General features: G+C 39.6%; 1 protein-coding gene across 1 annotated transcript in view; it reads left to right on the top strand.

Moving 5' to 3' along the window:
* SEMA5A (semaphorin 5A) overlaps nucleotides 1-15,485 on the top strand; it is a 502,481-nt gene that overhangs the window by 460,899 nt on the left and 26,097 nt on the right. Inside the window, exons 17-18 of the mRNA XM_003263156.3 lie at nucleotides 11,337-11,562; nucleotides 14,875-15,093. Of these exons, the coding sequence (XP_003263204.1) occupies nucleotides 11,337-11,562; nucleotides 14,875-15,093 (445 nt within the window). The remainder of the gene's footprint in view (nucleotides 1-11,336; nucleotides 11,563-14,874; nucleotides 15,094-15,485) is intronic.

The following is a 15,485-nucleotide window of genomic DNA, read 5'->3' as shown; positions in this document are numbered from 1 at the left end:
AAGCAAAAGTGCCCACAAATCACAGCCTCTGTAATAAAGATTTCCAGTGACAGCACTGATTTTCTTATTCTCCTGAACTTTAGACTGCTATAAAAAGAATGCCTAAAATAATGTGTAAGGAGGAAAGCCAGCTCCATTTTTGTATATACACACACATATATATGTGTGTGCACATACATACATCATTTTTGAGCAAGAAAGCAAAGGAGTATGTGTTTGCCTTTCTGCACTTAGAAGAACACAGGTTGGCTACAGGTTGAAAGTGAATGCGTCCATTCAAAAGCCCCTGAGATTTTGGCTCAGTTGCTCCCCACTTTGAGCCAGTGAGGGTGTCAGTTACCCAGGTGAGACATGAAGTCGCATCCATCCCAGGCTTTGCCCTGGGGAAGCTCACATGCTTGGGAGACCCCCTTACAAACAAGTGGCATAATGAAGGTTCATGATGCATGATAAGTTATGTAGAGAGTACTGTAGCTACTTAGAGCAAACCTGCAGAAATTCAGTTACTGCATAGAATAGTGAGACTGTGGATGATTTTCTACTTAGAAATGCTCACTTTTTGGTTACAATACTGTTTTCACATTTTTTCAAAACATTTCTATTGTATTTTATTGTGCTTTTCTGACTAGTAGAAGTAGTGGAAAGAAACCAGGAATATCTAAAAACTCTAAATCATTAACCTCTCTCCAGGGTAACTAGCGTATACTGAGTTTGTCTTTTGGCATTTTGAATATCAACTCTTTTCCCCTTCTATGAGCCAGATCCAAATACATGCACTGGGTGTTTATATGGGATGGCTAAGTAAGTCTAAAGCAAGGTTGTGGATTGCAAAGATGTTTTGGTGTTAGGAGATCAGCTTGTCTGTCCTCTTATACGGTATTTGTTGGGAGATATTAATGAGCATTTAAAGATGTTTTGCAGAGGGTTGGATGGTGAGTAACTAAGAAACAGTCCTGGAAGCCAAGTTCTCCTAAGTTACCCCTTGACACCCACACTTCTCCAAATCCCATGGAAGGTGACTGTATGATAACTTCCTCATGTTCAAAGGCCTGTGCCAGCAGGAAAAAGCACTGTGACCAAAGAAACTGATTAGAAGGGAAATAAGTGATTTTAAAAGAATGAGGAATATGCACAGGCTACACACACACACGCGCGTGCGCACACACACACACACACAAAGATCGTAATGTATAGTCAATGCACTGCTGGCTATGTGGTAGAAAATAACATCATTTTTTGGACATATATGGTGGAAAGTAAAAATGGAATGGATGGTGCACGCTTTATGAAGCATTTATCTACAAATACTGTTCATATTCAGTCCTAAATAACCAAATATAAATGCCATGAGAAAAATTATGATAATTTTAATATATGCAGGTATGTATAAACTCACAGTTGTTTTGGATACCATTTTTTATTTGTACAAATTTGTGGTGTACACGTGAAATATTTTTACATGTATATAATATGTGATCAAGTCAGGGTATTTAGGGTGTCCACCACCCAAGTACAATGCATTTCTGCTTAATTATAGTTACCCTACTCTGCTATCAAATACTGAATTTACTCCTTCTATCCAGCTACATGTTTTTACCTTTTAGCCCACTTCTCTTCATCCTCCTCTCTCTCTTCCACTTATCTCTCAAACTCTATTTACTATATTTCTCTACCTTCATCTGATCAACTTTTTTTGGCTCCTGCATATAAGTGAGAACATGTGATATTTGTGTTCTGGGGCCTGACTTATTTCACTAAAGATAGTGACCTTTAACTCCATTCGTGTTGCTGCAAATGACATGATTTCAAGATAATTTTTTTTTTTTTTTGAGATGGAGTCTCGCTCTCTCACCAGGTTGGAGTGCAGTGGTGCGATCTCGGCTCACTGCAACCTCTGCTTCCCAGGTTCAAGCAATTCTCCTGCCTCAGCCTCCTGAGTAGCTGGGACTACAGGCACATGCCACCATGCCCAGCTAATTTTTGTATTTTTAGTAGAGATGGGGTTTCACCATGTTGACCAGGATGGTCTTGATCTCTTGATCTCATGATGCACCTGCCTCAGCCTCCCAAAGTGCTGGGATTACAGGCGTGAGCCACCATGCCTGGCCTCAAGATATAATTTCTAAATGTCAAAGAAGCCACCATGTATTAGAAAGAGGCTTGTTTTTCTGAGACCATACAGTTTTGTACCTCTATTGAGGTATGGTTGGCATACAATGCACTACATGTTTAAGACGATAAAATTTTGATCAGTTTTAAGGTATTCGTACATTCATAAAACCATTGAAACAATAAAGATAGTGAACATGTCCATCAACCCAAGTTTCCTCATTTCCTTTTGCAACACCTTCCTGATACCCCTCCCAGTACTCCCTAGTCTCAGATAAGCACTGATTGTTTTCTGTCTCTGTGCATTAGTTTTCATATTCCCTAATGTTATATGAATAGAATTCTTCAGTGTCACACCTTTTTTTTTTGCTGGCTTTTTTATGTGTATAATTATTTTCAGATGCTTTGTTGTTTTGTATATTAAGAGTTCATTTCCTTTAATTGCTGAGTAATATTCCATAAGATTATTTGTTTAGCTATCCCTCTGCTGATGGCCGTGTGAGTTGTCTCCAGTTTTTTGACTATTACAAATAAAGCTTTTGTGAACATTCAGGTACAAGTGTTTGTATGGGCATGTGTTCTATTTTCTCTTGGGTAAATATAGAGGAATGGAATGAGTAGGCTATGTGACATGTATACATTTGACTTCTTAGGAAAGTATCAAACAGTTTTCAAATGGCTTGTGCCATTTACAGTGCTGTCAGCAGTGTGTGAGATAGAGCAAACCTGCAGAAATGGAGTTACTGCATAGAACAGTGGGATTGTGATTAATTTCTACTTAGAAATACTCAACTTTTTGGTTATAATATTGTTTTCACATCTTTTTCAAAACATTTGTATTTTATTGTGTTTGTATGACTAGTAAGAGTAGTGGAAAGAAACCAGGAATATCTAAAATCTCTAAATCATCAACCTGTCTTCAGAGTAACTGGCATATATTGAGTTTGTCTTGTAGCATTCTGAATATTGAGTCTTTTTCCCTTCTGTGGGCCAGATCCAGATACACGCACTGGGTGTTTATTTGGGCTGTCTGAGTAAATCTAAAGCATTGTGTCCTCATCAGTGTCTGATACTGTCACAGGATTTTGGGTTTGGGGGCTTTATTTTTTTTTCTGTTGTTGTTTGAATTTTAGTCATTCTAATACATGTGTAGTGGTTTACTTGTGGTTTCAGTTTGCCTTTTTCTAAGTTTACATATGCTTGTTTTGCCATCACATATCTTTGTTGAAATGCCTATACATATCTTTCAGCAGTTTTTCTATTAGTTAGTTTTTATACTCTAGTTTTAACTTTTAAAGTACATAATGGGTGCAAGTCTTTTTATCAGATACATGATTTGCAAATACTTTCTCTCAGACTATATAGCTCATCATTAATTTTCTTAACAGTGATCCTTAAAGGGCAGAAGCTTCTTATTTTGATTAATTCATTTTAATTGGTTTTTTATTTTATGGATGATGCTTTTGGTATTTTATGTAGAAAATTTTTGCTTAACCTAAGACCCCACAGGTGTTCTCATGTGTTTGCTTCTGGGAGTTCTTGGGTTTTAGATATTGGGCTATGATCCACTTACATCAATTACCATAGATGGAACAAGTTATTGATCAAAAGTCATGTTTTCACATACAGATATTCAATTATTCCAACATCATTTTCAGAAGAGACTATGCTTTCTCCATTGAATTGCCTTTGCACATTTACAAAACAGATCAATAAGCCATAGACAGGTGGGTCTATTCCTAGACTTTCCATTCTGTTCTTTTGCTCAGTCTTTCTATCTTGATGCTTACACCACAGCATCTTGATTATTGTACCTTTATAATGAATCCTGAAGTTAGAAAGTATGTCTTCCTACTTTGTTCTTCCTTGCCAAAATATTTTGACTATTCTAGATACTTTGTATTCCATATGAAATTTAGAATTAGCTTGTTAATTTCTACCAAAAATGCCTCCTGGAATTATAATTAGGATTGTAGTGATTCCATTTCCTTTCACTGTAAAAGTTATGCACATATTTTTTTGAGAATTAATCTTAAGTATTTTATGTTTTGATGCTACTATAAGTAGTGTTCTTTTAAAATTTTAATTTCCGGTAGCTTGTTGCTGGTGCATGGGAATGAAATAATATTTTATATTTACATTGATCTTGTGTTCTGCAGCCTTAATAAATTATTACTTCTAGTAGCTTTTTTTTGGTAGACTCCATAACACTTTCTACATAGACAATCATATTGTTTGAGAGTAAAAATATGATTACTTCTTACTTTTAATATGGATGACTTTTGTTTCTTTTTCTTTCCTGATTGCACTGGCTGGAACTTCCAGGATAATCTTGAATAAAATTGATAAGGACAGACGTCCTTGCCTTGTTTCTCATCTTAGGATGAAAGCACACAGGCTTTAACCACTAAAGTGATGCAGTCTGTAGGTTTTTAATAGATATCCTTCATGAGATTTAGGAAATTTATTTGAATTCCAAGTTGATTGAGAGTTCTTATAAGGAATTAATTTTGATTTTTATCCAATAATTTTTGCATCTATTCAGATTATATGAGTTTACTTCTGTACAGTTCATATGATGAATTACATTAATTGAATTTCAAATGATAACCCAGTGTTTCATTGATGACATGAAAGCCACTTGATGATGAGGTACTAACCTTTTGATATATTTTGGGTTTGATATATTAAAGTCTTTTTAAGAATGTTAACAACTACATTCATGAGGAATACTCATTCATGAAGAATAGAAAACTACATTCATGTAGTTTTCTTTCCTTCTGTCTTCATCTGGTTTTGATATCAAAGTTGGCCTCATAGAATGACTTGGGAGATACTGTCTCATTTGCAATTATCTGCAAATGTTTTGTATGTTACAGCTAGTATGTTGCAAGTTATTTCATCCTTATCTCTTCAAGGTCTTCCTTGAACATATGGGATGCAGTTATAATTACTGTTTTGATGCTGTTGACTACACATTCTGTTATCTGTGTCATATCTGCATCAGTTTCAATTGACTGATTTTTCTCTTCATTACGGGTTGTGTTTTTGGCCTCTTTCCATATCCAGTAATTTTAGATTGGATGCAAGACATTGTGAATTTAAACTGGTAGACACTTTTTTTGTCCTAAAAATTTGCCAAGGTTCTCTTTGAGGACATAATTAAGTCATGTAAAAACAGTTTGATGGTTTTGGTGCTTGCTTTTAGTCTTAGTTACTTGGGATCAAAGCCACATTTAGTCTGCAGTAATTTTTCCCCACTGTGGAAGCAAGGCCCCTTTTGGTATCCAACCAATGACCCTTGAATTATGAGGTCTTTTAGTTTTGCTCTTTGAAGCAAGCACTGTTCCTGGTCCTGTGTGGGTAACACAGTGTTCCCTCTGATCATTTCAGGCAGATCTTTCCCTACTCCTGTGTAGTTTCTCACATGAACTTGCTGATTTTTTAAGTCAAAACCTCTGTTACCTGCTTTGTACTCAATTGAAATAATGATGGGTGATTTTTGCACATCACTGGTGTGTTCATTTTGTGCAACTTTCTCCTTTCCAATAATTTCAGCCACTTTGGCATTCTCCAGCTCCCAAACCTGTCTCCTCAGTCTCTAGCCTGTGCCTGGGTTTCTGCTCCCCATGCCATGGCCTGGGAACCTTCTCAAGGCTGTAGGTTGTGGCACTCATGGGTCTCCCCTAATTTGTCTCCCATTACTTAGTGATCACTGACCTTCATTGCCTGAAGTCCAGTACTTTAAGAACCATTATTTAATATAACTTTTTGTTATTTGGATAAAAGAGTTAATCCAGTTTCTGTTACTCCATATTGGTGGGAAGCAGAAGACACTCTGTGACCATATAATTTTGAATGCACCACATTCCTTTATATACCTTCCTTACTGGGTACAACTAAACTAATTTCCAGAACTTCCAGTCAGTCTTTGTTCTGTTTGCTACAGGCTCCTGGGAGCATGGTTCTACTTCCATGTAGATACTTGAGTGTTTTGGCTCTTTGCAAGCACAATTCAATTACTTTGTTATTTCTCTTATGTGAATTGCTTTCAGTCTCAGCAGGCCAAGCTTAGTTCCTGAAAGAGAACTTGATAAATGTATATGGAAACCATAAGTATTCCATATGAGAATAAATTTGGTTTACATATTCAGCTGTGGATGAGATGACTTTAAGGGTAATTTTTGTGCTTCACTCTGAGCATGTGGTATCAAAATCCTGCTTGGATTGTCTCCATCTCTCTACTTTATTTTCAATGTATGAAATATAAGATATTTTAATTTTCTCAAAGGAAAAGTAAACAGCAAAAGAGGAGGTCCCACTTAACTATCTAAATCTGTTCCCAAAATGTATGCAAATTTCATCTCAATAGGCTTATCTGTTACTTAATCAATATGATTTATCCACTTACCAAATAGTGTTACTATGCTCAAGATTGGTAATATAAAATAAACATGACAAAGTTCTTGCTTTTGACAGTCTATTAGTGGATGCAGAATTATAAATAGGCACTTAAGCTTTAGGGAACTACATGCTTTGAATCTCTAAATCAGGCCTATGGTGATGGGGGCCTGAATTAGAAGAGGCAATTAAGATGGAGAGGACAGAAGGAACACAGGAAGCCATGACTGTAGAACTTGGCATGGAAGTAAGAGAGAACCAGCAGTGTCTCCCAGGTTGCAGGATTAAACATTTAAATGGTGCTTTTATCACTGTTGACTGGAATACATAATACATGGGGAACATATTTGGAGGAATTATTTATAATTGCTTTAGTAAGCATTCTTATCTCATATTTTCCACCAGAATATTAAGAACCTTAGGTGCCAAATCATAATAGTTAGCTTCCTGAAATCCTTTTCAAAATCATTTATCTCTTTAGTATTAAGTGCAGTGTTGTTAAAGTTCCATTTACATTTGGATAGTCACAGCAGCAGTTCCCTAGTAAATTGTAACATACATATTCAGTTAAGCCATATAAGTGATCACAATAGAATTAAATCACTTCATGATTTTGCTCATTAAGATAAAACAAATTGGCCATACCATTTCTCACCATTTCATAATTTGATACTTCAAGTGAATGTATCATAATTAAACATCAAAAAGCACTTGAAAGGAGAAATTCTGAGTCTCATGTTAAACTTTGAACCATGAAAAAATAAGAACATAAGAACAGACTGTTGTTGGAGGCTTAGATCTGAAGAGACTAAACTGATCTTTCTTAGCCGTGAGCTGCGCCCACCTCTGGGATCAACACACAGATGCCAATGCAGACACTTGAGCCAGCTTTCAAACACATTTGCCCCTCATACATTTCAAAAATTAAACTTCATCTCCATAGAAAGAATGAAGTTTGCAGTGTGGGAAACCTAAGAATTATTGGTGGTATCCTCTAAATCTGTTTATGAAGGCGCAGGATTTTACTAATTTATAGGTTATGCTGCATTTGTTAAGACCTAAAGACCAGCACTTTTCAAACAGAGGCCCATAAACTGCACGTGATTTTTGTTTGTTTGTTTGAGATGGAGTCTCACTCTGCTGCCCAGGCTGGAATGCAGTGTCACAATGTCGGCTCACTGCAACCTCCGCCTCCCAGGTTCAAGTAATTCTCATGCCTCAGCCTCCCGAGTAGCTGGGACTACAGGCACCCACCACCACGCCCAGCTATTTTTGTATTTTTAGTAGAGACGGGGTTTCACCATGTTGGCTAGGCTGGTCTCGAACTCCTGACCTCAGGTGATCCACCCACCTTGGCTTCCCAAAGTGCTGGGATTACAGATGTGAGCCACCACTCATGGCCAAGCTGCACATGTTTTGAGCCCATTTCAGCAAGGAGCTCCAGGATGCTTACCTGGCCAGGCTGGCTCGGAGTGAGGGAGGGAAGGGCAGTGGCATGTGACATTCTCAATCCAGAGGTGACAGCATCCCCACACCAGAGGCACAGAGGGTCCAAGACAAGGGTTTATGGCTTTCCTGTCATGTGGTTTTCATTCCAAGTGAAAGAGATCACACATGTGTTGTGCCTGGCTTTTCACATGACTGGGTTTATGGCATTCATCGGGGCTTTTTCATTTAAGAGGCAGCATTCAAAAGATGCCATAATAAAAGATGCTATAAACACAAGAAAATGAAGTCATCTATCTTTCTAGTATTTGTTGATGTAGAGATCATGTAGGCCGGGAGGAATGCCTAGAGAGTATTAAATCAAAGAAACAGCGATGATCGCTTTACATATTTTCTGTTAAAAGCCTATGATGTCACAAAAATCCTGAGTGTTATCCGCTGTAAAAAAAAATAAAAAATAAATGCATTGTGAGTAAAGAAAGCTAATTAGAGTATTTAAAACGGTACAAAATAAAGATTGTATTAGGTTCCCAGGTAAAGTTGGTGGCGTGGACACACAAGTTGCTTTCTATCCTGCTGGAAACATACTAATACAGTGTTAGAGGGGTTGATTTTTCAAGGCATAAATGCGCGAAGTCAGAAAAAAGAGAAAGAACCATATTGTTTTTAAAAAGTAGAATCTGGAAATACATCGAAGCAGCATGAATTCACATCTAGCAGAGGAGAACTATGTGGAAGACAATGCTGCCCAGTCGTGTGATTCTTAGAAAGGCCTGCTTGCAAGGCTAGCTGTTGATTGGCATCTGGGAATCTGGATTTCAGGAAGGTTTCTACCATTCCCAGATGGCCAGAGCGGCTCTCTGTGCTTAAATTGTCTGTACAAACAATGTGGTGTATACTGAAAGCCTCCTTGGGGGAATCTGGACTTTTGGTACATGCAAAGCAAGGATGCTTCTGCAACCAAACCCCAGTGAAAACCCTGAGCACCAAGTCTCCAGTGAGCTTCCCTGGTAGACCAGCTTCCCTGTATATCATCACAACTAGCTGCTGGGAGACCTGAGCACATCCTTCGTGACTCCGCTGAGAGAGGACTCTTGGTTGTGCCGCCTGGCTTTGTCTGCACTTCTACCCCATGTGCATTTTCTCTTTGCTGATTTTGCTTTGTAGTCTTTTACTGTAATAAATTATAGCTGAGAACGCTGCTGCATACAGAGTCCTATGGATCCTGCTATCTAATCATAGAAACTGGAGTGATCTTGGGGACCCCCAGCACATACATGAAAAGAATCATCTCAGTTCACACCACAGACCCCTCAGAGAGCTCAGGAATCTGCAGGCCCATTTTCTTTGTTAGTGGCAAAATAACATACGGTGACTTCTGTTTAAGAAGTTGTCAGACCTCCATACCTCTCTCCCACTCCACCAAGGGGACTAGACCTGCTCTGTCCAGCAGATGCTAGGAAGCTTATTTTCTGGAGAGGAAAACAGAGCATCTCTGGACCTCTGAGCACTGGGCTCAGTTAACTGGGTGCTTCAAAACTGAGAATGGCAGAGTAAGATAAGTGGCTGTCTACTGGACACAGAGAGTTCAGCCCTCTTCCTCCACTCGGCTCCCAGATCCTCCATGGCTCAGCCTCCAGCATCCAGACAGGCAAGACACTGGAGCAGTCTTCTCAGGGGTCTCTGAAGAGTCCAGCAGGAAAGGTTTAAGATTCTGACAAAGATTCTTAAATTCTGGTTAAAGATCTCAACCAGATCTGACCAGGTCTACAGACTTCTCTGTGCTCAGACCTTCCAGTTAAACTTTTTAGCCCTCCACTCTAAATCACAGCAGAAAACAAAGAATGTTCAGATCACAGAAGAAACAATCTAACAAGAAAGATAGAGATCCAAACAAGCAAAGGGAATTCAGCAGTTAGAAGATACAGAAGCTACAGAGAACGACAACCTTGAAATAATTCATCAGAGTACTCAGTGTATTCAAATCATCAGTGTACTCAAATTGGAGAAAGTAGTGTGACCAAAAAAATAAGAATAGCATACAATAACAGGGAATAATCAAGAACAACAAAAAAAAAAAGACACAAAAGGGCTTTTGGAAATTTAAAATGTAAAGTAGATAAGATGAATATTTCAATCATCGTTTTGGAAGATAAGGTTGAGGAAATCTTCCAGAAACTAGAGCAAAAGATGAAGATATGGAAGCTATGAGATAAAAGATGAGAAATGTAAAAAGGGATAAATGAGTTTACATCCAAAAGATAAGAGATGCAGCAAGAAAATGGAGGGGGAGCATGAAATGAAGTAATCAAGAATATTTCTAAAACCAAAGGAATTTGTAGATTCAAAGGGTTTACCAAAAGGACCCAAATTCACATTTAGCTCTGTGGAGATAAGTATCAAAATCTGCAACTGAAAGAGGTGGAGGAATGATAGAGCAATTTTTTTTAAATTTTATGATAAAGCTTAAGGAGTGATTTAATTCTTATTAATAAAATATTGTTAAAAATCTTTAATCCTGTGGCCACCACTAGGTGTATTATGTGTATGGGTTTCCCTCCAGTGAAACCCGTTGGTGTAAAATGGAGAAATTATGTCACATTGCATCCAAGGTCAACTACTGTATCCCTCCTGTTGGGCTCTGTGTCTGCAGCAATTGTATGTAGAATGCTTGTCAAATAAATCAGTAGGTGCTCCAGGCAGATTTTCATCATCTCCACCTGCCAGACCTCCAAAGCCACTGCATGTTCAGCTACCCAGGATCCTCCTACCTGTGGTTACAAGGGAGGTACCTGGGAGGGAGGGAGCAGAACCTACATTTTAGTGTACTCTCAGGAGAAGCTGAGAAGGGCCTTGAAGGTGTTAGCTGTGAGATGATGGGAAACCTTATATGTAAAAAAAGTCTCTTGCATCATTTTATCTTGTGGCTCCCCTACCACTCTAACACCTCACATCTGTGATCCCAGGTCCCAGATAAAACATCCGTTAATCTCAAACTGAATATTATGAGGTTTACAAATCAATCTTTTAAAGAAAATAACTACACTTAACATCGGAATAATGGGTACTTTCAGCTACTCATTAAGTGAAAGGAAGATGATTTTTATGGGATCGGTGGGGTTGTTTCCCACAAGCAATTAAGTTTGTTGTCTCATTCCCATTGTTTACACAGGAGAGACTGTGCGGATTCCTTTTGGAGATGTCTGGAACACTGAGCATTCTGTTGAATGCCTAATGTGTTTTTAGTCCGGTACAGTAGCTGTGAATGTCTTAGGAGCTGGTGTTTTAGAGACCCTTATCTTTCCCTAAAGGAAAGGAGCCCTTGGTGAGGTTGCTGTGTTTACCTCGTATGGTAACACTCGTCTGTGCATTCTCCCCAGGAGTACCAGTCTTGCAACACCAACCCGTGTCCTGAGCTGAAGAAGACCACGCCCTGGACACCCTGGACGCCTGTCAACATCTCTGACAATGGCGGCCACTACGAGCAGCGATTCCGATACACATGCAAAGCCCGCCTGCCTGATCCGAATTTGCTGGAAGTGGGAAGACAGAGAATCGAAATGCGGTACTGTTCTAGTGATGGCACCAGTGGCTGCTCCACAGATGGTGAGTAGTGATTCCGTGGGGACTGACCCACTTCCATGGAAGGGCCTTTGATCTTATCTCTAAGTTCATAAACAGCAAGGGGGCATTTTTCTTTTTGGTTATTTATGGCTTAGCAGCCTTGAAAACAATGATCCCTGTAGAGCACAACTGACTGTAGGGCAAATTGAAAGAAAAGAGCCTTACTGTAAGAAGTTAGATATTGAAGTGATACTATGAAATCAGGCCCCCAGATAACATTATATTTATTATAGACCCGGAATCATTTGTGTGAGATTTATTTAGTATCAGAAAATGTACTGGGGAAGCATCAGTGATCTTTCATACATCTTCTGGCACTAAAATGTAAGCTGAAAAAAGGTTTTTCTTTATTTATCCCAAAACTTCACAAAGGCTATGGAAGTGCATTTCTCTTTGTACCTATAAAAGGATTTTTCTGTTTTGTAAAAAGCACAGTGTGTAAGGATACTAGAATATTCTTTGAAATCACTTTGCTCCTCATAATTGAGTAAAGCCCTTGAATGCCATAGTAATAGCATGGAGAAAGCCCTGAGGCAGAAACCAGATCTGGCCTCTGCCTGGCCCTAACACCAAGTGGTCCTTTTACCTGGGGCAATTCACTTTCTCTCCCTAGAGCTCGGCTATCTCAACTGCAGAAAAAGGAATTGAGCCTGGTGGTCCTTAAGAGCTTGATGCTTTGCTTTGTTCTTCATTTCTGTTTTTCAGTCTCCTCTAATTGGGCAAAATCTCTTCCAAAGGAAAAGATACCAACAGAAAAGGAAATAGATACTCATAGATGGGTCCTTGGTACACAGTTTGATGAGAACAGTGATTGTTATATCTTGTGGCCATTCTTAGATATGCCTTAGCATCTTTGCACAGGTGATTCTACCTTATTCTCCCAATATGAAATGACAGCCACCATTTATAGAGAAGGGGTCTTATACCCAGAGTGGATAGCCTGGGCAAGTGCCACCGAGCTGGTGTGTTGCCATGTTGGACAGAATTTATTGTGGGATAAATTCATGGAGGTTTGGTAGATCTCCTTGGTGTTGCCACAGGGAAGGCTCTGAAACAGCGCGGCTCTGCGTGACAGCCACCAGCTGCTCTCGTGTCACAGATCACCATGACTTCTCCTGGGAGCCGGTGAACAGCCTGGATGCCTAGAGGCCCAGACGGTGCAGCAGGAGCGACTTGCTTTACAAGCCTGCTTCCTCATCCTATTGTTCTCACTGACATTAACTCTCTCCTCCCCTCACACCACTGCTCACTGTAGTTCAGTGATTACCCAAGCTCATTGTTCCTTGAAGCAAATAAAAAGAGTCTGCTTCCATACAGTGTTTTATGTGAATAAACGTACAACTTAAACAAATACCACCCACCTAGAAAAATGGGTAACAAAATAATAGTCACTCTTTTTAATTTTGTAAACTCTTCCTGTATTTAGAAGAGAAGGTATGTGATGGAATACCAAGAGAAAGATAACTGAGGACTTAAATATGCACATTTTATAAAGGATGATCTTGTGACCTCCACCTAGGGTGGTGAGATGAAGCACAAAATTTAAATGCAAGTTTCAGTTATCTTTTAGAAGTTTTTTTCTAGTACAAGTATATCCCATGAATCCTTTTCAGGATAAGTATATCCCACATAACTTTTTAAATGACTAAGCCCCATGAAATGTTTTGGTTTTTGTTTGTTTGTTTGTTGAGACAGGGTCTTGCTCTGTTGCCCAGGCTGGAGTACTGTGGTGTAATCATGGCTCAACCTCCCTCCCCTAGCTCCCCACCCCTGGCAGGCCCTGGTGTGTGGTGTTCCCCTCCCAGTGTCCAGATGTTCTCATTGTTCAGTTCCCACTTATGAGTGAGAACATGCAGTGTTTGTTTTTTTGTTCTCGTGTTAGTTTGCTGAGGATGATAGTTTCCAGATTCATCCATGTCCCTGCAAAGGACATGAACTCATCCTTTTTTATGACTGCATAGTATTCCATGGTGTATATGTGCCACATTTTCTTTATCCAGTCTATCATCGATGGGCACTTGGCCAGGTTTCAAGTCTTTGCCATTGTGAATAGTGCCTCCATAAACATATGTGCGCATAGAGTTTTATCCTCCTGTATCTTAATGGCTTTGAGTTCTCATGACCATCTCACATTTTGGTATTGATATCTTGAAAACACAAAATGGGACTCATTTTCCTCTGACCACATAAAATGAGGCTTGATTTGTGCATAGTTTTTCTTTATTGATTCACCACAGAATACTAATTTATCACAGAAAGACACTTGTAATTCAATTTCTCTGAAGAGTATCCTGCCATCCTTTCAGAAACAGATTTTCTAAGTAAACAACAGAGTTGCTTAACAACACTGAGAGCTGTTGGCACACTTGTCTTCTGAGCACACTTCCCTAGAACTTTACTGCATACTTTTAGAGTTATTTGTTAAAGCTTATGTCACATTGCCTACATTTGAGAAAAGTATTGAATATTTTTTAGTATTGTGAGTGGAAAGACATTTTCATAAAATTTTGACTGTGGCTAATTACATGACTTAACAAGTGAAAGTGCTCACTGTACACATCACCCACAATATGTCCTCAAAGCCTGTTGGCTGTGATTCCTGCCACAGCAACTCCCCACTCAACCCACAGCCCACCTGCTGCTGCTGCCACCTCTCTTGGCTCCTTGGAAAACACATTTTGTTAGGTAGTGTGCTCTTAACTTCATAGAAACATTTGGCAAAGTCACTCAGTGCTGTGTTCAGTTCTAGGGCATGAGTTCCACCGAGCAGACAGGAGTTTCTCTGGCCTGTGATCCAGAAGCAGTTGACTTGGCCCCTTTCACCAGCATTAATTCACCTTTGAAAGGTTAACAGCTGAAAGAATAGGTTTAGAAAATGTCTGAATTATGTTTCCCTTCTTCCAGATGGAGGTCCTTGAGGGCAGGCTCTACCCATTGTATCTGAGGGCAGTTTGTTGTAGAATTCCCAAGGGAAGTGAGAAAGTTGTATTTTCTTTGTAAGAAGTGTCTTCAAAAAGTAAATGAACTACCTATACAGAATCTATTATTTACTGTGTAAAGGTTCACCACATTCACATGGAGTTCTTAATTTCAACCTTATTTCATAGTAACTTGAGAGATAAGAGGCTGTCACATCACTGATTTTTGGCTACTGAAGTGTAAAAAGTGCTCAACGGAATGTGAGAGGGTAGTTCTAGAAATAAGGCAGACGGCAGATACAGAATGAAAGTCAGCATGGACTGTGCTTCCTCTGAAACTTGTAACAGAATCACACTTCACCTGTTTCCTTGGCAGGGCTTTCTGGGGATTTCCTGCGTGCTGGGAGATACTCTGCCCACACAGTCAACGGGGCTTGGTCAGCCTGGACGTCGTGGTCACAGTGCAGCCGTGACTGCAGCAGGGGCATTCGGAACCGGAAGCGTGTTTGCAACAACCCCGAACCCAAGTATGGGGGAATGCCTTGCCTTGGCCCATCTCTGGAATACCAGGAATGCAACATTTTGCCCTGCCCAGGTAAGCGGATTGTGTAATCTACAAAACATCTGAAAACTCAAGGGCCTTGGAGAGTCTTCTAATTGACCAGGCCTCACGCAGCAACCTGGCTTCATGTTTGAGATCTGTGTTCTTAATAAATGTCTTGGCTATGTATGGTTGCTCATGCTGGTAATCCCAGCACTTTGTCAGGCCAGAGAGGGGGAATCACTTGAGCCTAAGAGCTCAAGCCTGGGCAATATAGGCAGACCTCATCCCTACGAAAAATACAAAAATTATCCAAGTATGGCAGTGCACGCCTGTAGTCCCAGTTATTCTGGAGGCTGAGTTGGGAGGATTTCTGGAGTCCAGGAGATCAAGACCGCAGTGAGCCATGATCAGGCCACTGCACTCCACCCTAGGTGACAGAGACC

The sequence above is a fragment of the Nomascus leucogenys genome, chromosome 6 (genome assembly GCF_006542625.1).
Source record: "Nomascus leucogenys isolate Asia chromosome 6, Asia_NLE_v1, whole genome shotgun sequence".
Lineage (NCBI taxonomy): Eukaryota > Metazoa > Chordata > Mammalia > Primates > Hylobatidae > Nomascus > Nomascus leucogenys.
Note: the sequence above shows the minus strand (reverse complement) of the source record. Positions and strands in the feature narration are given on the sequence as shown.